General features: G+C 37.9%; 2 protein-coding genes across 2 annotated transcripts in view; one reads left to right on the top strand and one right to left on the bottom strand.

Moving 5' to 3' along the window:
* acbd6 (acyl-CoA binding domain containing 6) overlaps nucleotides 1-14,057 on the bottom strand; it is a 34,431-nt gene extending 20,374 nt beyond the window's left edge. Inside the window, exons 1-6 of the mRNA XM_005800529.2 lie at nucleotides 13,590-14,057; nucleotides 12,593-12,657; nucleotides 12,151-12,247; nucleotides 8,872-8,948; nucleotides 4,642-4,747; nucleotides 888-977 (exon numbers count right to left, since the gene is read on the bottom strand). Coding sequence (XP_005800586.1) covers nucleotides 888-977; nucleotides 4,642-4,747; nucleotides 8,872-8,948; nucleotides 12,151-12,247; nucleotides 12,593-12,657; nucleotides 13,590-13,865 — 711 coding nt within the window. The 5' untranslated portion in view covers nucleotides 13,866-14,057. The remainder of the gene's footprint in view (nucleotides 1-887; nucleotides 978-4,641; nucleotides 4,748-8,871; nucleotides 8,949-12,150; nucleotides 12,248-12,592; nucleotides 12,658-13,589) is intronic.
* A 2,718-nt stretch (nucleotides 14,058-16,775) lies between these two features.
* The window catches only part of LOC102219221 (xenotropic and polytropic retrovirus receptor 1 homolog), a 65,195-nt gene continuing 57,919 nt past the window's right edge, over nucleotides 16,776-24,051 (top strand). The window contains exons 1-2 of the mRNA XM_005800527.2: nucleotides 16,776-17,196; nucleotides 22,352-22,403. Of these exons, the coding sequence (XP_005800584.1) occupies nucleotides 17,128-17,196; nucleotides 22,352-22,403 (121 nt within the window). The 5' untranslated portion in view covers nucleotides 16,776-17,127. The remainder of the gene's footprint in view (nucleotides 17,197-22,351; nucleotides 22,404-24,051) is intronic.

The following is a 24,051-nucleotide window of genomic DNA, read 5'->3' as shown; positions in this document are numbered from 1 at the left end:
CAGCTTTTTTTTTAACCTGGAATAATGAACAACTTTCTAAATTCCAGTGGCAAAGAAAGATCCAAACTAAATAACTTAATGAGAGAATCTACCCTGTTGTCATTTAATTAACTGATTTAAAAATACAATGTTTCAAAAAGAACTTTTTCTAGTAGTTACACATTAGGACCTAGGAAAAATACTACCCTTTTGTTTTTCAGGGCATATTAGATATAATAAGACAATTTATTTTTGACAATGTTACCTGCTTCTATTAGCATATTTTACAGAACTCTTAAATGTGTCAATGCAGGGAAAACTACTCACTTGACGGGATTGTGGGAAAGGGAAGTTAACTAAAATTACAGACGGTGAATGGAATGATGCCTGGAGAAATGTAAAATCTTTAAGTGTTTGCAACAGAGTCGAAGCAACTCAGCTTATCCTTACACATTGTTTCTGGTGTACTAAAGTGAAACAATTTTGACAGATCATCGGTGAGGAAATGAACAAAATTCTGGCTGTTAACTAAAACAATAATCTTTTATTAACTATTAGAATAACTTACCCAACTACTGCTGATAAATATAAAAGAAAGCGCTACAGAATGTTAACTTTCTTTTTGAGAAAATGCCTCTTTAACTGGATTTTTGAAAAATATCTCCTCCAGGATGGCAGATGGTTATGCTCAGCTATGTCTCTCTTATAACTGTCACAATTTTTTTACATGGTGTTTTGTATTATAAGACAAATACAGCACTGAGTCTAAGAGCTATATTCATTACACTTTACTAGCACTCTTGAGTACACTTATGGGCAAAATGTTTGGTTTTTTTGTTTGCTTTTTATTTATGTACAATGTAGGTGTTGAAAAACTCTATAAATATATAGAGAGGTTTTCTGCTTACCTGACTGTTGATGTCAGCTTTGTGCTGCAGTAAGACAGACACCAGATCCTTGTGCCCTCTGTCACAGGCCCAGTGCAGGAGAGCCCGACCCTGCCAACACAAGCACACAAATCACAAAAACTTGAAAAGCTGCATAATTGTGAAGCGAAATAATGATGACTAATATTCAAGTGTTTTTACAAATAGTAATTTGACAAGCATAGCCTGCACTTATAGCCACAGCTCATGAATCAATACTTGTGGAATCACTTTTTATTGCAATTACATCCGTGAGTCCTTTGGGCCAATCCTCCACTAGTTATGGACATCTAGAGACTGAAATGTTTGTCCAATCTTCTTTGTAAATTATCTCAAATTGAAGGGAAAGTTTCTGAACACCAACGTCAAGATTTAGGTTTGGACTTTGGCTGGGCCATTCTAATACATTAAAAAACTTTGATCTAACAATTCCTCTGTAGCTCTGGATGTATGTTTGGGTTTGTTGTCCTGCTGGAAGGTGAAACATATAAAGTCTTTCACAGCCTCTAACATATTTTCTTTCACCGTTGCTCAGCATTTAGCTCCATACTTCTTCCCATCAACTCAAACCAGCTTGTCTGTCCCTGCTAAATAAAAAATAAGCACTGCATGATGCTGCCACGGCTATTTTTTTTTTACCATGGGGGCTGTATGTGAAGGTTATTAGTCTTAATCTTCTTCAGTTGAATGTAGGCCGAAAAGTTTCATCTCATCTCTGAGATGAAATAACTTACAGACAGCCTTCTTTCTCAAAGGTTCTTTCCAACCATAGTTTGTTTCTGCCCCACTCTTTAATAAAGGCAAGATTTGTGGAGTGCACAATTAATAGTTGTTCTTTTAGCATATTCTTCCACATGAGCTGTAGGGCTGTGCTGTTCTTTCAAAGATACGGCGGGCCTTGTGGCTGCTTCCCTTTGCCTACAACCGTGTCCCTAACCTGTCGGAGGTGTTTTTTGTTCAGGATTAAGGTGTTTGTTCTCTAATGTTCTCCAACAAGCCTCTGAGCCCTTCACTGAACAGCTGCCTAGCACAGCTTTGACTGAGATTCATTTACAAACATGTGGACTCCATTTACTAATTATAAAAGTTTGAAGGCAGTTAATTGAACTTAATTTTTATTAGGAATAAATGACTAAAAGGAGCTAAATACATGTGCATGCTACACTTTACAGAATTTTATTAGGATGTTTTTTTTTTTTAAACCAATGCTTTCCTTCTTCAGCTTCATGCACTACTTTGTGTGGACTCATCACATAAAATTTCAATAAAAGACACAAATGTTTGTGGTAAAATGTGAAGAAATATGAGGGGCATGAACACTTTTTTGAGGTGCTGTATCTTGGTTTGTGTGGAGAAGAATTGGTTAAAAGATACAAGACAAACTGCAGAATCAAGCGCACATTCACTAAAGAGCACTTCTTACACATACACTATCCCAAAGGCTTTTCCTTGGGTCTAAGATTCTTGTTCTAATAAAACTTCAAGAGCTCATTTTTCAATGAGGCCAATTAGGTAAAGCAAACTCTGCAAGTCCAATTCTGTTGCTTAAATTATATTGATCACCAAGGCTGAATGTTAAAATGGCTACTTATAAGTCAGGTCAGAATACCGATGTTGCCTTCTCTCACTCTCTCTTTAAGGTGCTCTGCTGCAGAGTGCTGCATTCATTTTCACTGCACATCAGAGCTTCGTGGTTCAAACAGGAGAATACAAACTCAGAAATATGATGGCTCTCAGGTCCAGCAGTGATAAAACCCTAATTAAATCATGTAGAAGACTGAACTGGTACAATAGATCGCACTAAATCATGGCTAAATTAGTGCTCTCCAGACCACAGGGAGGGTATTTTTTTAGCACTGTCTGATTAAGTAAGAAAAACTTATTTATCTTAATGCAAAGAGTTGGACATGTTCCAAAAAAAGAAACACATCTCCACAAGAAAATTAGCAGATAATAAAGCTGGCAAAGGTTTTAACATTAGAAAAGAAAACAATTACACATTCATAAACACTTGTTGTGCAAGCCAGATGTGAAAACTAATTTTGAGTCCTCCTGTCATTGAAACATTGACATCTAGCTTCAAAGGTTTATATGTTACAACCTTTCTTTGACAACTCTGGCATTTTACTTGAGTGAATTTGCCAAGGGGTGGTTTAAGATTGCAATTGTTTGATGACAAGAAGTAAAAATAACATGTTTTTATGGTTATCATCTTAATAAATTTTTTAAATATAATCTAATTACTTTAAAACAGCTTGTCAACTAAATCAGCGGCACCTTAAAAAGCCTGATTAGTGGTGCTCCTTTTAACTACAAAACGACCGATTACGTCTTTCTAAGCATAGCAGATTCTTTTTTCAAACTTAACTAACTGCCAGTGCATAGCAACAAGTGGGGGAGGGATAGCATCGCATAACTCTATTTCTATCTATTTCTATTCTATATTATGTTATCATAATACTTTGAGAAAGTAAAGTCTTTTTTTAATGTTCTGTTATGTGTTTTGCTGTTTTAATCATCATTCCACTGCTTTTGCTTCACTGACAAATACAGGACACACGGCAGCAAATTGATGATAACTACAAACCCTTTTTAGATTAAAGTCAAAGTTAAGCCATTTGTTTACATGTGCTGAAAATATACCACAAACTTTAACATTAACACTCAATACAAGAACTGAACTGAGGTGATATTTCTGATCCACACTCATAAAACAAGTGGTGAGACAGAGCACCTTTCTTTGAACCTGCACTTAACACTATTTTGAGCTGAAACATCACCACTGCCCTCTGCTGTCTAGTGGGCAGAACAACAAAGAATTAGAAGAACACAATAGTTGTGGCTAGACAAGCCTTTTCAGCAGAGATGGCTCAACCATCTGGCCTTTGACTGTGAGCTCAGCGGATGAATGCCTGTTTATTGTGAAGAGTGGCGGTGATTGAAGAAAGGGCAGGGGGCCAGTTGGCTCGTCTGATAATGAATCAAAAGCAGACGGATGGATTTCACGATCCATCCAGGAAACACCTGATCATCGCAATGGCAGTTTCTGCAGTTTTAGAAATTTCAGACTTCTAACTATTGGTCCTTACATCTGAGTGAGTACAGAAACCTCTATGTATAAACTAAGAAGGCGCTGCATTGTCTGTCACCCATTAACAGGTCATATGTATCTTTACAGCAGGTCCAAGCAAAGTCACTGACTGTGGACACATACAACTCTGGAAAAAATTAAGAGGCCACTGCACTGAACCCCATTGAAATCCTCATGGTTATCCCACCAAATAGTGATTTCTGAACTCTTACTGAGTTAAAACATTAGTATTGTTGTTTCTATATGATTATGAACTTGTTTTCTTTGCATTATTTGACATCTGGAAAAACTGCATCTTTTTCATTATTTTGACTATTTCTCCTTTTCTGAAAATAAACACTAAATTTTTGCTTGGAATTTCAGAGACATGTCAGTAGTTCGTAGAATAAAAGAACAATGTTCATTTTGCTCAAATATATGCCTATATAAAGTAAAATCAGAGAAACTGATCATTTTAAGTGGTCTCTTAATTTTTTTGCTGTATTTTGCTGCATATGCAAAATATTGGTGAAAGAGTCCTCAGCAGGACAACTGTATAGAAATAGCAGTCTAATAATAAGTAATAATTTGTTGGAGTAGGTCTATTTAAAGCAACTCTCACATGGAAACTACGTCAGCCTTTACATGCTTTTTTTGGAACTGTACCTCTTCGTCTTTGGTATTGACATCCAGTTTCTGCGTGCTGATGGCATTCCTGATGTGCTCGATGTTATTTTCTCTGCAGTAATCAAAGATGTTCTTGTCCTCTTCCCTGAGAACAAGACAGGAGGAAAAACAGATGCAAATTTTTTTTTTAACAAAACAGGAAAATAAGAAAAATAATTTATTGTCAGTAAGTCTTTGTAGATTAGTGGGTAAATCCCTGTGCAACTCAAGTTTTGTTACAGATTTCTTCTCTCATATATTGTTTTTGGTTGCTTACAGCTTGCAAGAAATGCATTTGTGAAAACCATCGACATCAAAGTTATTTCCCTGCTCAAAATACTCTCCAACATACAGTATATGTCCTTTGCCAGTCAGTGAACTTAAACTTCCTTCCTGATTTGTACGTCATCCAAACATACACCACATAAGTAGTAATGACATCAGTTTTGAATAATCAGAAATTTAACACCATCAACATATGATACTGAACCATCTGATATCACAGCAGCAGACACACATGCCACGTCCCCAAGGGACAGAGGCACGCGCAGCGGCACCATCCCACCTCTAATTATGTCTCTCTGTCTCTAATCACCTTGTTGCATTGGGGACAGGAAGGAGTGCTTTGGGGGTGTGGTGAAGGTGGAAGAGATGTTGGGTAAAAAGGAGGGGTGCAAAATCTCATTTAGAGCTTTACGCTTTCCACTCCCTCTTACCCACCCAAGCCATTCAAATTAATTGAATTTATTGCTCTATTGTCTGAAAGAAAACCTGCATATTTGACGCTCCTACAGAGTCACTCAGTCAACACAAATCCCATAGTTCCTCAAGTTGTCTTCCTGTGCTGCTTTGGGCATGGAAAACTCCTGAGAGCCCAGCTAGCTTGAGCCACACTTACACTCCATTAAGGCTAAACATGTTTAGCACAACTCAGCGGGTGATACAGTTAAGCCTGAAGTCATTCATACTCTTAGCAGATTTTGATTTTAAATTATTTTTTAATAAAGAAGTTTGTTTATGGTGGAAAATGAGACAGGTATTGCTCAAAAGATAACAAAACAACATAAAAGAAAGCAGCTGAAACAATAGTCATTGAGTTATATGATGTTCAAAGACAGAACAGCTCTTTTCTGCAAGTTTTTTTCTAAACATGATCTACTCAACTTGAACTGAAATTATAGAGTCAAAATATCAGAGTTAAATCAAAATATAGTAAAAATGCTAAGATTAACCAAGCACTTCTGCATAGTGCGGTTTATTCAAGACAACTGTATATACACACCCACACACGGCGCACACACGCCTACCCCACACATACACGCATTTGTTTGAGAAAATTGCACAAGACCTAAAGTATAGCTTTCAAAGCCTGAGGAATTTTGTAAAAACTATAATTTTCATGTTTAATTGGGTAAGACGACAGTACAGAAAAATAAAAACAAAAAAATGTTGAGTAGCTCAGATCAGTTTAACACCACACTGAGGGGAGATTACTTGAAATTAAAAATTTAAGTATGTTACCTTTTGCTATAAGAGAAAAACAAATACAAAGAGTTTTCTCAGTGGTTCCTTCTTTTGTTTTTTAGTAATCCACACTTCTTTTCCTTCATTTTCTCAGCTACATCACCTCTCTTTTGTCTTCAATCACTTTTTTTCATCTGCTCATCGTGAATGATGAATAACTCATCACGCTTTTATCAGAGGAGGGTTATGTATCAGCACATTCATTTACATACTCCTGATTACTGCAGCTATGTTTATTCATGAAGCCCTCTAGTGGACCACGCCCACTTCCTTGTCTGATGGCCATCATGACCCCAAAGCTTGCCTGATGCGTGGCCACCATCCGTCTCCCCCGGCAACTAATCAATAGGCGGAGTCATCTGTCTTTAGTTGATGGTGAGACGGGGCTGGCATGACACATACATATGAATGACGACCAAGAACACACACACACATACACATCAGAGAGCTTTGGGGTTATAAACAACCATTAAAATTATTTTACAAATGAAGGCACACACACACAAACAATTATTTGGACAACAACTTTTAGCACAATAGGACAAAGGAATCTGAATACACAGACGCAAAGCAACAGGCCATATTCAAACAAGTGATTAATGCGGGCCTTAAAAACAACATGACATCCACAACTGTGTAAAGCATGCTGGGAAGGTCACAGGCTGCTCTGTCATCACGGCAGCACCAAGGTTTTTACTGTTTGTGTATCTAGGATGTGCATGTGTGGGAACATTATGTGCTCACACATGTGTGTATGTCCAGTGTGGTGTACTGGCAGATATGTCCTTCATCCATCAGGCCAAACTGGTCACACTGGTAAAAAAAAAAATACTCATTTACCTGGCCTGAGTTTTAGTGATCAACAATACGGCCACATAATCCATCAAAGGCACACGTACACTCACACAATCTCTCATCTTGCTCCCTCGTAAGACCTGAGCTTCAATAGAAGCACCTGAAACAATGAGAACTGAAATAACAAAGGTTTGGCTTCCAGCAAAGAGCTCGTTTTTATTGGAATCCATCTTGCAGGTGGTCGGCAAATTGCAAATGCAGCATTCGAACCCTCAGATCAGCTCAGCGGTTGCTAATCAATTCTGTTTTCATCTATAAACGTTCCACACACACACACACACACACACACGCACCCCAACACACGCACACACACCCATGAGTGGAGGTTGAGTGAGCAGAGCAATTAAATCGGCCTGGTTAACAGGTGTTCAGCTGTTTAATATGAAGGCTGTTTATGTGTGAGAAAGAGGAAATTGAAGAGCAGCAGAGCAGTGAGTTCATCACGTCTGGGAGGTTATGCATGACTTTGGATGATAATCACGTGGACATACAGCTGAAGTGTATGACTGTCTGCTCAGGTGTGTTTGTGTCATGTTAATGTCATCCTTGTGACGGGTTCCCCATAAGTCTTTGCTGTGACTGGATGTCACCAGGGGAACATCGCCCCGGGAAGCTGTCTGTAACAACCTCGTTCTGCAGTACTCGGTGCATCTCCATAACCCTGCCTGTGTAATTGTGTAATTTAAAAAAGGGGAAGACTCCAGGGGCTTCTTACAGAAAATATGCATACTAATCAGGTACAGCCATTTAGTAGGAAACCTGCAGGATTCACACATCTCATTTTCATCGCCAAAAAGCTCTTTTTGCATTGAAATGAAGATGGGGGGTTCCCAAGCTTCAGTGAGTCTGCCAGGCAGGAGTAAAAGGAGAATGGTTTTCATTAACATAAATCAGAACTGCGTGACATTTCCAGACCTGAGACTGCAGTTACCGTCTGTTGAATATAATCAAATACAGCGTCAAGTCTAGTGGTTAACAATGCCAAGCTCACTAAGTTGACCTGGGATTTAAAACAGGGATACGGTTTCACAAGGATCTATGAAATACTTGCACACAAGGCAGTACAGACCTCTATGTGATGAACACATATTTACTTTGCATATTAGAATAAACAAGCAGATTCTGGTGTATAAGTGAAGAGTTTTGAGCCTGGTTTCTGGTCTCCAGTTTTCCAATTTGCAGTTTCTCTTTAAGAAAGATAATATATGAGACTATATGAACTGCCTTGTTGCCAGAAGGGGTAATTAATGCTTTCTGCTCAGATGTAATTAACAGAGTCGACATGTGAGTAAATTCTCTTTTTTATTCATAGGTATATCCATACATTAACTCTGAGATTTCCAAAGCTCAAAACAGTTAGCTTCAGCCTTCCTTTTATTTGCTGAAAGTCTTGCTCTCTCTCTTTTGCAGTATGAATATCAGTTGAGTTGAGTTTTTTTATTTAGCGCTAATCCACAACAAATGTAGTCTCAAGGCACTTAACAAAAATCCTTTCAATTCAATCACACATACATTCCAATTGATCCTAGTTATCAAACAGTACAGTGAGCTCAATTAATTATTTAATTAAAAGATTTCTATCTCATCAAGTCCTTGACTTGCAGCATTTATGCATAGTATCATAGGTTGGAAAATGTGGCCTCCTTTTAAATTACTTCTTAAATCTCTACACTTCTTCTGACTTTATTATTAAAAACCAAAAGCAAAAATAGCTAAGTTGGAGTCTTCTTTATTTAGAAACATCCTCCACAATCAGGAGTGATGACATCAATAAGTGCTTAGGTGTATTGCATTTTAACACAGCTAAATTGGTGCATCTCAACTTGTATGTGTTGCCTCTGATTTAAATACCTTATCATCTCCTCCTGGTATAAAGAGCTGACTGCTGCTCCCCCGAAACCTGTTCTTCTTTCTGCTCCTCGTCGTTGCTGTAAGAATAACACAGAAAAATCTGAATCCCGCTTTGAGTCAGTTTTCAGTTAAATCTAGTATTTAACACACAGACCTAAGCGACAGTTACCAGTTTACAGTGCAGTGATGGCTTGTCTCAGCACGACCATTTGTGCTGACCACCTGTCAAAGTCTCCTCCCTCTTTCAGCAGAGGTTTTGGCCTTACTGCTTTGTATTGACTCAACACAAAGAGTCTATTCACCATGAATGCCTCTACATGTACCCCTTCTCTAACAGTCTGTGCATTCCACATCCTGAATGTAATTTTGTAAATACTCAGAAACTCCCCTGTGTTGTCGGTCTGACCTCATTTCCAATAAATAAGTGCCAAAATGAATGCAAACATGATAACGTGCGCTGCGCCTCAGTTTGTGACTCTTGTTAATCATCTGTGTTTTCATTTAATTCCATTGAACATCCAGTTGGGCGAAGAATTTATTACCTAGACTATTCTTCACTAACCAACCTTGACTCACAAAAGAAGCAGCACAAATCGGATTTCAGGGAACGGGGAGAGAGGGAGCAAAACAACTATGCGTGCACTTTTGGGACAAACTAATTCACTTCAGAAACTCAGAATATTCGCTGATGCACCAGCCCTGCTTCTCTACCTTATAATATAATATAAAGCCAGTGTCTGCTTAACAATTGAGAGGGGAACAGAGGTCAAATTGTGGCTATTATTCTCTCCCCTGCTCCTCTGTCTATGCACTCCTACTTACACCATTTAACTGTGCTTCCAAAAGAATAGCTCCAGCCATGCCATGACGCTTTGTTAACACTAATGCAATCAGGTTCTTTTTCTTTTTTGGAGGCGTGGGTGGTATGAGCTTTTGCTGGGTTGTCCTCTGTGAGGCCGAGTCAGCAAGTATTTTCCCTGCACAGAATGGCCGAAGAGAAATGTGACACGGTTTCAATTGTGGTGGACAGTGATACTATTAAAAAAGGGACATAAAAGAGGAAGAAATGAATAAAAGTGAGGGACATAAAGAAAAAGGCCACTGGGGTTAAAAATGGAAAGATGATTTGGGGGCACAGACACAGAGTGCTAGTGGACGATAAAACGAAAAGGAAGGAGCTTAAGCACAACAGTAGGTCAAAATGAACATGTGAGATGAATCCACTATTCCTTTTTTTCAGAAGAAAGAAAAACAACCTTAGCTCATTTGTCAGATATACTGCTTGTAATATTTGTAACTTTATACTTACTCCTAGTGTTAACAGCCATAAGTACACTTTTCTATTTGTTCGTCGCAATTTTCGAAGTGTAACCAACATGAAATGATTTTAGCCTTTCAAAAACATACAGTGAATGGTAGAGATATTCTTTTTTTTATTTCCATCTATCTGCTCTACATGCACACAGTTTCATAATCCTCTACAGCAAGGAGAGGATTATGAAACCGCTCCTACAAACACTTTTATTATTATTATTAGCTTCCTTTACTGTATTTCTGCAGCAGGTTCCTGAATAAAGGTAGTTTTGAGTCTAAAGGAAAATTAACTCTCTACATCCCAAGTTATTTGTCAAAGCACATGTCTCTCACCTTTTCAGATTTTTATCAAACTCAAAACAAAATGCACTTTGTGTACACTGTGGAAAGTTCAGGGTAAATTCCTCCAGTTTCTCCATGTGAGAGATAGTTAAAACTTACAGATCAACATAGACACACATAACTGACTGTAGAATATAAATAAACCAAGCACAAACCTGTAATCTGAAACTGAGTCAAAGCGTAGATGAAACACGAACTAAAGTAAAATTCAAACAACTATGGACCAAACTGCTGTGCTTTCTTTTTGACTTCCAATAATCACCAGTGTATAATGAACCACCAGAGCAGGCTCAATAACTGCTTCTTGGAATTGAACTTGTTTTAAAGATCGTAACATTTTGATGCAAAAAAACAGTCATCCAGCTCTTGGTTGTGCTAAACAACATAAATGAATGTTCTGTTGGTCAGAGCAATGCTGCCTCCATACTTTACTTCAACCGGAAATAAGAAGTTTTAAATGAACACCGCTAGCTGAAGCGAGCAACAGATAAGAGCATGGGTTTTTAAAATGTGTTAAAGTTTTGATCGAGGGACAGGAAAAGGGAATGACTGCCAGCAATGTTGAAATTTGGAGGCTGTGATGAGAAACAAAGGTGCTTTTTGTAAAACATAGACTTGATATGTACTCTCCTGTCTCAAAGGACAATGTGTCCATGGCAGCATAAGTCTCATGACAGTCACCTCACATCATGCAGTGGGAAGTGAAACACGACATACAAGCTGACTGGCAAAGAAAGATCAGTTTTACTTATATTGATTTCTTTTAAAGTTACTGCAAAAAGAAAACAAAAGTATTTCAACTTATATTTTTTATGCTGCATGTACTGTATAAAATAATTTGGTAACTAAAAACTGCAATATGACAGTGACATCTGCTGGCAGAGAAATTACACTACATCCACTCAATATGCTTTGCACATAACAAGGTTAACAATGAAGGACCAGGAAGGGTTTACAGCAGTGGTCCCCAAACTACGGCCCGCGGGCCAGATTCAGCCCGCCTCCACATTTGGTCCAGCCCCCTGAACAATACCAGAGTATTTTCATATATGTGCATTTTTATTTGATAAGTTGGACTTTTGCAATAAAATAAATGTTCCTTAGTAATGAACTTTATTTATTATTAACTACTAGTTAGTAACTATTTTATACATGCATATAATTGACCCTAACCCTTTTTTTTATGTGGAGAACCCAGTGTTATTTGGTTATTATTTATTTCATAAATAGTGTTATTTCCTGACTTTTGTTCTCTGAAGAATCCAGAAAAGGTTATTTGATTGTGCTTTCTGAAAAACAATACATTTTTATGTTTAGCACTCTTACAATCGTCACATTTTTTCTGTTACAAACTGACCCCGGCCCCCCATCAGAGAAGGGACAAGTTATGTGGCCCTCACAGGAGAAAGTTTGGGGACCCCTGGTTTACAGAAAGGCGTCATATTAAACACAGACAGATCTAAACACTGAAAATGTAAACGTCACATCATATTATTGGTTCTATTCTTAAAATACCAAATATATCCAGAAACCTTGAAGAGTCTTAATTATTGCATGGTATGTCAAGATCCAGAAAACTGTAAATGATCATCTCTGAATGTTCAGAAGTGATTGTGTTTTTACCTTTGTGGCACCATCGGGATCTAACACGTTGACAAGGGAAATGTATTCTTGCATTGCCTGCTCGGGCTGCATGTCTCCAAGCTGCTTCCAAGCTTGCCTGTCATGATAATACAGTGTTGCTCACAATTCGAATTCGGGACCGCTCCATTTTAGTTGCTAAATCTAGGATTAGATGGGCGTTTTAAGAAAGACTCAAAGTAAAAAAAATAAATAAATCTTACAACAACATACCTGGCCAATGAAAAAGATTTTAGCTGTCAGAATCAACAAAAGCCTGAAATACTGAATGTTGTTTTTTTTTTTTCATTTTTACATGAGGGCAATTACTCTTCTTAATTTTTCCTGTCTTTAACCCAAATTCAAACTTGCATATAAATAAAAGTTTTCATAAAAACTGAATGTCTCTTGTTGAATTGCAACAGAATGAGAGTTCTTAACTTACCATTTCCGTTGTCCTTCAAAATCAAAGAAGCCAGGCTTTGATGTATTGCACTTTCCAACTTTGACCTGTTAGAGGAAAACAATTAGCTGGTATAATATTTGATGAACTACAAAGGTAAGCTAAATCATGTAGGATTACGTTCTACTACAAACCTCCAAAGAAGTTGGAAACTGCTGATGATATGTACTACACCTTGCAAAAGGAATTATTCTCTTTGAGGTTGTACACATTTTCTATGTTACAACCACAAATGGCTATGCATTTTATTATGATTCTGTGTGAGCCAACAGAAAAGTAGCATTTGATCGTGAAGCAGAAGGAATAAGATCAATGGTTTACATTTCTTCAATCAGCGTCAACAGCTCGTGTTGATGCCAATATGATGGTCGTGTAATGGCCATCATATTGTTTCTATTTATTTTCAAGTCCAGTTTTTAATCTTTAACTACATTTTTAAAAAGCATATGCATTCTTGTCATCTTTTGATATCTGGATTAAATGCTGAAGAGGATCTCAATGCCTTAGGCTTACATATTTCTGACCACACTTGGGGTCAAGATCCTAACTTTGGTCATTTCTGCTCTCGTCGGCTTTGATTTTTGGTATTTATGCAAAGCACTGTATGTTTATAGAAAACTAACATTCCTTATCAGTCTGAACACACCATTCCAAACAGTGAAACATGGTGGTAGCAGCTCTCTGTGGGAGGGCTTTTATTCAGCAGGGGCAGGAAAGCTGGTGCTTGATGGGAGGTTTGCTGAAGCTAAACCCTGAAAGAGAAGCTCTCAGAGGTTGAAAAAGTTGAGACTCGGAGGGGGAAATTCACAGATCCAATAACCTCACGGAGGGTAAAAAAATTAAAAGATGTTCGAATGGAGTTGCAAGACACTGTAGCAAACATTTGACATTTTTGCCTGAAGCCACATGGTGTCACTACCTACATCCAACATACACCTTTCGATGCCACTGAAATCCAGTTTGGTTTAACCCAACACACCTGTTTGTAGCGGGCGTACAGGTAGAGCAGCTGGTCCCTGCTGGCTGTCTGTATCAGATCCTTCACGCGGTCGGCTGCAGACTCAAACTCCAGCTCCAGCTCCTCTCCCTCCAGCAGGTCCCCCACCCCCACGGCGCTGCAGTCAAATTTACTCAAACCCAAGTCCGAATCAGAGTCTGAGCCCGCTCCGCCAAGAGGCTCCCCCGTATCGGGCCGGGCTGGATCCGTACCGGAGCCCGTCGCAGTGTCCGGAGAGGACGACGAACCAGAGGCCATTGTTATTGTTTACAACGAACCGTCTCAGACGACCGGGACTGTTTTTTTTCCCGTGCGATGAACGTTAACAAGAGAGGCACGGCGGTGACAAACTGCAAATCAATTAACAATTTAAACGAGAATTTACCATTTAATCCGCTAAAATTCCACGAGAGAGGGAATTGTTTCTGTCGTTGGTCCGTCTCTGGTACTGTCATCAAACGGCGCCGATGTGTCACTATCGGCTACTGAGAATAGTTCTGGTTCCACTTCGAAACGTTCAGTTGGTAAGAAAATTAACATCAGAGAGAATGGGACAATTAAACTAAAATATCTAAAAAATATATCATTTATATAATTAAAAAAAAACGTCCCGTGGGATGTTTTGTTTTTGACTGATAAGTCAAGTTAAGAAGACAAAGAAGAATAAATTTAACTAAATGTTGCATTACAAACTCTAAGTTAGCAATCTGGTCTCTTGCAACATAATTATCTGAAAAGCTTTACTGGTACATTATTTTGGAGCGACAGCTATTTCAATTTTGTAAGATATAGTTAAAACGTCTTTTTACTATATTTTAAGAAATACAGTGCGTAGTCAATAAAAAGGCACTTTGGACTATACTTTATTGTAATATTTTAGCTAGCTAACTAAGCAACTATTAGACTCTCCTATTAAACGCCCGTGTTTTCAATTAGTAATTAGTAAATAATTTAATTTCTATTCTATGTCAATGTTATCCAATAGAGATAATCTTCATATCAAAGCTGCCATAGCAAATGGGAGAAATTAATTCATCAAAATTTGGTAGGTATTTATTTTTTCACCTTGTCTTTTTCGTGTTTTCAAAGATCGTCGGGTGACAAGCTTTAGCTTCAAATGTCCAGGAGATGGCGCTATTGTAACGATCATTTAGTGATAATTAGTGATTTTTGGAACAGCCATCAGTGGTTCAACAAGGCTTTGGTCAAAATGTTTAAAAATGTACTCAGGTCGCTCTCAAAACTTGTACAATTAGGTTACGCAAATAAATTTATTTTGCATAGCCACAATGAATATTTCATTTTGCAGATTTTACAAAATTACTAAATGCCTGCAGGCATGAGATTCTCACAGTATCTTAATTAAAAATACCAGTTTCACAGTATCAGCATATCACCACAAAGATTTTGAAACAAAAATGTATAACATCATCTATTCAAATCAGGAAACGTGCATGTATATGTTTCCTAATTCTATAAACATAAAACTCAATGATTTGTTGTTATTTTGAATTTGATACATAGGACTAAAATATTCATTTTATTATATTGTTCAGGATAGTATGCCTTTTAGCTCTTCTGTTTTTAATCGGGTTACACAAAAATAACAAGCTGACATTAAATGGTTAATTAGTCAGGCTGTTCATTAGGGTAGAGCCTGCAATCAGCTAACGTAACAGACTTGCTGATCACAGCTCACCAAGAAACCTTCATCGAGGTGAATAATGCCTCCTTTAGTTTGCACACCCATGAATGTGTGCGTTTGTAGTAACCATAAATGTTTTCAAGCAAGCAAATTTGTCTTTCTTGTAATAAAGGTAAAACTTTAGCCTCCTTCCAACAAGCTGATTGGCATTCACTTGCAGGTGGGGGAAGAGTAATCTTGTATTATTTTCATGAGCCAACAGGTAGAGAAAACATGGAATAGTGATGAATTTCACAAGAGTGGCTGGGCTGAGTTGCCTCAGTAAAGATCTGTGTTTATAGCAGGGGTCTCAAACTCCAGTCCTCGAGGGCCACAGTCCTGCAACTTTTGGATGTGCCTCATGCACCTGAATGGAATAATTAGGTCATTAGCAAGGCTTGGAAAACTGATCTACACAAGGAGGAGGTAATTAATCAGTGGGACAGTTCAATGGAAAAAAAAACTACTTAAAAAAAGAAGTTCATACTGTCAATCAAGGTATTGTGATGGTCTGGGGTTGAACATTCAGAACCTGAACATTTTGCTGTACAGCAGCGTTTGAAGGTTATCTTTGTGTAAAACCTAATGTTACAAAATTTGTTGATCTGAAAGGTTTTCATGTGATAGAAAAAACAAATGAATGAATTTACATGGTATAGCCCACCCTGCTTCAAACAATTTTACATTGCTGGCAACTTTTTCCAGAGCAAGGGTTTAAATCTGACTGTATAATAAAACTGAAATCATTCAGAGTAACCCAACTTTTTAAGGTACGGTAATTTGTTTTTCTTCTTCCACCCTCATTAAACTTCTTGTTTATTGCATCAGTCAAAAATTAGATATGGAGTATGATGAAAAGTTTTTAAAAATATAAAAGTAGGGGTTGCTTGTTATCCTGTTCTTGTAGAACTTTATAATGGGATACAAACAAGCAAAACAATAACTCAAGCATCCAATTTGTTGTTGCAAATAAAATTGGTCAGTCCTATCCATGATAATTAATGAGATTATGAGTCAATTACAGAAAAAAAGCATGCAACTCTGTAAGTTTATACTTTGGCTTTTCTGTATTTAAAGGAAAATTAAAACTATAGCATTTAGAAGAAAAATAATATGATGAAAAAAAAGTTGCACAAATACACTTCATGCTTAGTGAAATTACTTATTCACTAGCCAGCGATGGTTTGAGCCGCCTTTAATGCTTAATTAATTTGTTATATTCACTTGTTTAGTGTCAAACCTGAGCAGGTGTTTCATCTGGGAATTAGCTGGAGAAGAAAGTAACTCTTCTTCAGTTATAGAGTGTAACATAATTTCTGTTTTTTTTTTTTTTGTTTTTTTTTTTGCAGACAACTCTCCAGACTGCAGTATAGAAAGCCTCTATAAGGACACAGTTAAAGTAAGGAGTAGATATCTGGAGTAGCAACAGTTATCCGGAGGTCCCACCAGCGCCCGGTGCCAGAGCGCGCCCTGCTGACGCAACCACGTCAGTGCTGTTCACTGCATGACCGTCAGCAATGTCCCCAGAACGGCCCAGGGAGGGACCGAGGAAAGTCACTGAGTCAGTCTCACATTGTGCTGCCGGGCCACCTGTTAAAGAGCAGCCGCTGTCATCGCCTGGGTCCCCGTGAAGTAGCATGCGGGACGGGATCCGCTCGGAGCGCACTGAGCGGGACGAGCCCAAAGTGAAGTGAGAAGGAGCGGAGAGAGGCGCGCTTCCGCACCGCATGTTGAGCCAGCAAGTTGCCTGACAGAACAAAAGTCGCGTCGACGGGGAAGACGGGGAGACGCTCTCGGATTTAACAAAAGCTTTTCAGGAACACTTGTTTCGGAAAAATGAAATTCGCGGAGCATCTTTCGTCCCATATCACCCCAGAGTGGAGGAAACAATATCTTCGCTATGAGGTACAGTCAAATACAAATTGCAGGCTGGTTAAAAATAAATGCCTGCTGGATGAGGATACAGGCGAAGCTGTATTATGTTTTTAAAGTCTTCAAAGAAACTAAAATATAACAAAATTATTATTATTATTATTTTAAAAGCACCTTTACGTATTTTTTAAATTTATATTTACTTTTGAAGTTTATCCTTCTCTTGAGAGCAATTAAAGACTGGAGAGATAAGAGATGCCCTATTGTTTATGGAGGGGGAATTGACTGCGGTTAAGAGCCAAAGGGAGCATTCAGGGTTTATTGTTTGTAGCTGAATTTAAAACACCTGAAATTAACTATTCAGCTTCTTTACCAACTGATTTCTTGATCAATACCTATTGTAGAAACATTTTTTCTTTCATTTGGGTCATTCCTAATATTGTATTTGTGCAAATATATATATATTTCTAAATAAGTGCTCTCTTTTATTTCAGATCCCATCTCTTTTATTTAAGATCCCAGGAATAAACCTTGTTTTTTACCTAGTTGATTTATGGGGTTATCGCACAATTTGTGCTTTAATTTGTTGCAAAATTGGGAATTTACACTTCCAGTTATTTTTTTATCAGAATATAAAAAAACAGAAAATCATGTCTTTTTTTCTTATTTGATATAGGCATTATTAGTGTTACTACATTTAAGTAGAGATAGTTGCCTCTATAAGAGTGTAATATTTTTTGTTAGAGATGTCTGCAGATATAGAGAGATAGATCCTTGTTAATACTCATGCTCTTTGTTGAGGGATGTGCAGGACTTGGGGAGCATGTTATTTTTCACAACCTACTTCTTACCGGAGAAGCTTTGGTGCAGACATGCTGCTCAGTTCCATTTAGCTCTATGAATTATAGACAAAGACCCTGTTCTCGTCACCCTGTGCAACCTACACCCCAGACCCAACAGGAACTCTCTGCGGCAGTGTTATTTTGGTAACATGCACTGGATATTAATATTAAGTTTTGAAGTCCCTTCAGTAGGCATGGAGAGCTCTCCATCTTGAGGCAAATGACATGCTGCCATGTTCGTGTGATTAACATATCTTTAGATTAACCCGTAAAGGAGGAAAAAGTTGATAATTATCAAATGCAGTGGGAAAAGGTTCTTCCTAAAATAAGAGTAAAATTTAACAGAGTTATTAATTTATACACATGCACTCAAAGGTTGTGTAGTGTCGCTACATGTATATGGGGAAGCACACCGAGCTTGGGGACAGATGCATGGCCATACCAGCCATTTTACACCTCCAGTATTTGCCAAAGCACTCACTGACCTGAGATGGATGATGATAGATTTTTTTTTCCATTTTCCTTGCTTAGGCTTAATGTTGATAAATGGTTAGAATTTGATGTTTACATTTGTAGTTTTATTATATTTTGGCCAAATACAATGTATGCTGTAATAAAAATAAATGTTATAGCTGGTTTATTTAATGCACAATACAAAGACTTGGGTGCGCTAGAGATTTTACTCAATCACTTATTTAGAATGATTGAGTAGAATCATGTAGAGTATGATTTAGTATATCATGCTTTTTAGTATATCATGTTTTTTAGTAAGCATAGTCTTTAAACATCTTGTTGTTGAATATTTGACTCTATTTGTTGTAAATAGTTAAATAACAGAAATACTCTCATGTTCATATTCCTTGAGTTTATCTTCAGTCTAAGATGCAGACTGTGGTCCAAGGATGTGTTTGTGCCGAGAAGCCTTCAGTCCTTGTCTGACCTGTAAACACCATCAGCACCTGAGTGGGTGGCAGCTCGATAGCTGCTGATCATGGGTAACTCAATTAAAGTCAGTATATAAGTTCAAACTGGTAAAAACATAAATTGAGTCATTCTCAGCCATTCAGCAAATACAGGTTATTGTTTATAAACTAGAATATCCACAGGGTGTCTGAGAGTATGTATTCTCATGCAGAAAACATAATTTCTGTAATGTCATGCAGTTCAGTATTGAATGATACACTAACATATTGTCTCAACACTACAGGTGTTTATTTTACCAGGACACAATGCAGAAAAAGCGACACCTGTTCACATAGCTGTGTCTTTGGTTGGGTGGAACATTACAGCTGTTCATATCCAGACTGAATATAGTTGTAGGTGACATTCCGTCTCTTGTGTGCTGACATTAATTAACCCACTGCCCAGTTTTCACTCTTCATTTTTTGTGTGCTCTATTGTGTGGGAAAAAAACATACGCAGTCTGGGTAGATCGGTCAACCCGTTTCCATGCAGATTAGAGAAATGCGGCAAAGTGAGTGTTCTAGCAAACAATGCCTTTAGTTGGTGAGGCACTTCATTCAAACATGGGAACATTGACAAGACGATTGAACGATGGAATAATTAGGTGTGTGCTTTATCCTGTGGGATTGTAGGTATAAACCTGTATGCTAAGCAGCTGCTTGTTATGTAGGTACATGTCCTTCCATCCCAAGAGTTTTGTCCAGAAGGACAGCAGATGTATATTGATGAGAAGATTTTTTCTTTTAATGTAAATCTTATAATTAAGCAATTAATTTAACCTTCTGAACAATTATTGGATTTTTTTCCCCCTACATTTTACATCCAATATGGAGGTGAAAACAATAGCCAGATCTAATGGTAACTGTTGAATGTACTTGTATTTTGTCTAGCTGTGGAGTCTGAAAAACATCATAAGAGAAAAAGATGTAGTTATGTTTGTGTGTGGGCGAGAGAACAAGGTTTTCATATGCATTTGGCTGTTCTGTCTAATCAATCCTAAAAACCCAATGAGGAGGAGGAGAGAGCATAACTCCTGTTTACAGATTAAAAACCAAATTACTGTCTCGATTTAAACTGAACATAGATGTGATTTCACTAGCTTGTTGTGTGTTCAAAGGTCAAGCATTGTACCTTGCCTTTATCTTAATTAGACTGAGTGAAGTGGTTTAGGTTTTGTAACAACTACATAAATTATGTATTCTGAACAGTAGAAATGTTATTCATATGCAGAATACTACAGTATGACCATTATGTATACAACAGGCATTGCATGGCAACTGCTGAGAGCCCCCCTGCTTTCTATTCCTCCCTCCTCCTTCCCATCCTCACCTCGCCGTTCCTCCCCCACTGGGAAGACATCTGGTCCCTTACCAGACCTGCCCTCTGCACTCCTCCTCCCCTCTTTCCAGCCTCTCCTCCCATCCTCTCCACTCCTCTTAATGTACAGATCCACTTAGACACGGAGCTGCCGTTTTAAGTGATCCATTGGCTTTCTGTTTGAGCCACAGATCTCTTCAGGCCCGGAAAGGGTCACTTGCATGTGATTACATAGCTGTCTGGCACTGAAATGTGTCGGCTAGTTTAAATTCAACACATTGCGGCTTTTTAAGGATTTGTTCCAAAGATATTCCTTATGAAGCCACTCTTCTGTTTTGAGGAGGAGATTTAATCCCAGTACTTGTGCTGTATTTGTGTTTGGTTTAAGTGTGCCACATTACTGTATGATCATCAAAGCTGATTCTCCCATAATACGTGACTTTGGCATTGTCCACAGGCTTCGCAAATAAAAACGGTAGTGTCTGCTGGATCAACTCAGTTACATTTAAAGCCACACTCACAATGCTTCTCATAACAGCGATGACCTACAGCTTAGCCCTGCAGGTTTATGTCAGATATCGGAGTTTCCTATATACCAGTTGGTAGGTGTTTCCTAGTCTTAAGCCAACCTATGATATTCCCTATATGTCTGTAGTAGAGAGTGTAATCTCTTAATTTCTTCTGTCATCATCTGTTGGGCAGAGCTAGTGACTTAGAAAGACTAGACAACCTGATAAACTGTTCTGGTGACTGTTGTGGAAGCTCTGAAAATAATGGTGCAAAGAAGGATTCTTCATAAAATCAGTAAAATTATGAACAACCCTGAACATCCTCTTAATGAGTCTACTTTACCACAACAGAGTGACTTCAGTCGGAGGCTTCTTCAGGCTTGCTGTAATACAGACGGCTATTGGAGATCCTTCCTGCCCAGCATCTACAACAACTCTTTGAAGAACCTGGTCTAATATGAGTTACAACAGCATTTAATTTCCCTTTTGGATCAATAAAGTATTTCTGAATTTGAATTCAGAGTGCTCCAATGCTACTTAACAAAATGTTTAGCTCCTGGTGGACGCGTCAGTGGCAGAGCTTCCTTCTGCTCCTGTTTTGCGAGGGGACATTAGTATCAGCTATTAACAAGCCTAATGCACTTTGTTTATGAGTGATTCTCGCCCACACATAGGATTTTCCACAGTGCTCCCTCACTGCTTTGTTGTTTAAAAAAAACTCAAGACAGAAGTGACAGCAGACCTTTTTAGAAATCAACCTAGTTTTTGGCTCAGCACTAGAAGTTTGTCATATGGATGTTCAGATTTCTGCATCTTATTTTAATTTTTTATTATTATTATAAAAGGCTGCTTGAGGGAACAGCTTAGATAACTAAAACTTTCAATTTGTAAGTTATGTTACCACCTGCTTGCTGCAAGTTTGCTGTATCTCTCATGAGCAACCTTTAAAATGTGCCCAAGGCTCCCTGCTTGGTCATACATGCTCCTTACAGCAGCAGTATTTCCAGTTGAGATGTCCCACAACTTTAAATACTCCTGTTTACTATGAGTGGAAGAGTGCACTGTGTACAGTCACAGGGTTTTGGTTACAGCACATATGAAAGGTTCTGTTCTGATCCATAGTGATGGTTGTTTGTGTCATTATAGAAATTTAAAACATGCACCGAGTCAAATCTGTATTTATAATTGGTAAGCAATGTTTCAAACAGAACAGTAGATAAAAAAAAAAAAAAAACTGATTGAAAACCTTTTACAAATAGTTATTAAATGATCAAATGAATGTGGCTGAGTAATTCTGGTATGAATGCTAAGTGACCTGAATCTGTCTGTATGATTGGATTGGACTTGAAGTGATTAAAATTGAATCTCAATTGTGTATAAATTGATATAAATTCAATGTGTTTGTCTTGTCAAGACTCTTGAGGTCACATTTTATGCATGAGTTAAAAACTTAACTAAAACACATAGATGTAAACCTTAAGCAAACATGAGTTCTTTCATGTTTTCTGGGTGCATATCTGCAGCCGTCCATCATTTTAACATACATGTCTTCACCAGGCCCTCAAGGAAATGCTGTATTCGGCCCAGGACCACGCCCCATCCATAGAAGGTAAGGACCCTCGCTGTTTGGATAAACAAACACAAACACACAGACGGGCAGAAACTCTCAGACACACTTATATGCCCCCTGTTTGGGCATCCCCAGAATAACAGCCCTTCATCTGCTAAAAATAGATTCAAATTACTGCTAACTTGTTGCCACACTCTCCACTGTGTGACTCAACAAAACCAGAGTCAATTATTATATCATTACTGTCCGCTTTACCTTCACTTTGTTCACTGCTTAAATGAACAGATAACATCACATGGGAAGAGAGAAAACACCTGACTTGTTTTCTTGGATGATTGATACAGTTAATGGATACATTTGTTCCAATGTTTATTTTATTCCAGAATTGGTGGGAAAGTGGATGTGTCTGTATAAAGCAAATACATTTATAACTGTTAAAACATCCTATATTGTTTAGAGTTATGCACCTCAGACCTGAGTGGTATAACAGAACTTGGGTTTAGTGCCAGGTTTGCAGAGTATTGCTGCTACCAGGGCAAAGATAAGAAAGGGCACTGTCTATAATTACTCTGTGCCGCTGGATTGCAAGTGATGTGTACTGAGGTAAAGAATTCAAACCATTTGCTTTTTATTTCAGGTGGCCATTTATGGAGGTAAACAACTTTCTTTAGTTGTAGGGTGGAGGTATACTTTATGATGACCTGGCTGCACCGGCTGTGACTGATAGCATGTGCCAGGTCCAGTTGAGAAAAAAATAGTACTTGACCTACATGTGGCAGCACAAACATGACTTCTGCCATTTTCTGTTATCTGTTTTAGATAAAATTGTGCAGTTGGCTCAATTTTTCCGGTCCCCTCATAAAGCTGCAGCTCTGCTCACTGTGCAGACCTGATATGGATGTGACTGATAGTGATTTGACTCTTTCCATGAGCAGTAGAGACGTAACATAACCTCACTGGGATGAGCAAACTTTCAGTTTGTGTGAAAGCTGGAGTGTTAGCTAGCTTGATAAAATCAGTTTCATAAATTTGCCTGCAGTGTTTTGATTGCTGCAGGTGTAAAATGAGACCTTTGGCATGCATAATGAGAATTTCTTGATGAAATGAGATTGAAATATCACATGATTTTAAAACCTGCATTTATTTCTGGAATAGACAATTCATGCCTTGATGGTAACATATGAAGCCTGTCTATCGTGTGAATAGTGTTTGTAGGAGCTGCAGGACAGGCTCAGTGTGCATGATAGATTATTTCCTGTCCTGTGTATAAACTGTAGTCATAGGTCAATGTTCTGTCTCTGTCAGCCTAGGATGACATAGAGGGCAATTTCCTTTAAAAAGAGACAGAATCAATCAATCAACAGAGAAATGTGTCTTCAAGTCAGGTTATTCTAACATTCCCAAATTTCCCCGCTCAATCAACCTGATTAATATTCATATCACACTTTTGCACAGAATGTATTTGCATAGACATTAGTATCCTTATTAGCATTTCTTGTGTTCAGAGGTTTTTTTTTTTTTACTGTTGATTAGTGATTAACATACAGCATTTTGAATTGAACAAAAGTTGAGTTGATTTTGTCCATTTTGCTAATCAATAGGATGTTTGTTTTTTGGATTAGTGTATTTAATTCCTTTAAACATTCATCATAATATCTATAAGTCTTAACTAAAGCAGCTATATTAA

This window comes from Xiphophorus maculatus, chromosome 9, assembly GCF_002775205.1.
Source record: "Xiphophorus maculatus strain JP 163 A chromosome 9, X_maculatus-5.0-male, whole genome shotgun sequence".
In the NCBI taxonomy this organism is placed as follows: Eukaryota; Metazoa; Chordata; class Actinopteri; order Cyprinodontiformes; family Poeciliidae; genus Xiphophorus; species Xiphophorus maculatus.
The sequence above is the reverse complement of the archived record's forward strand: the minus strand, read 5'-3'. Positions and strand labels throughout refer to the sequence as shown.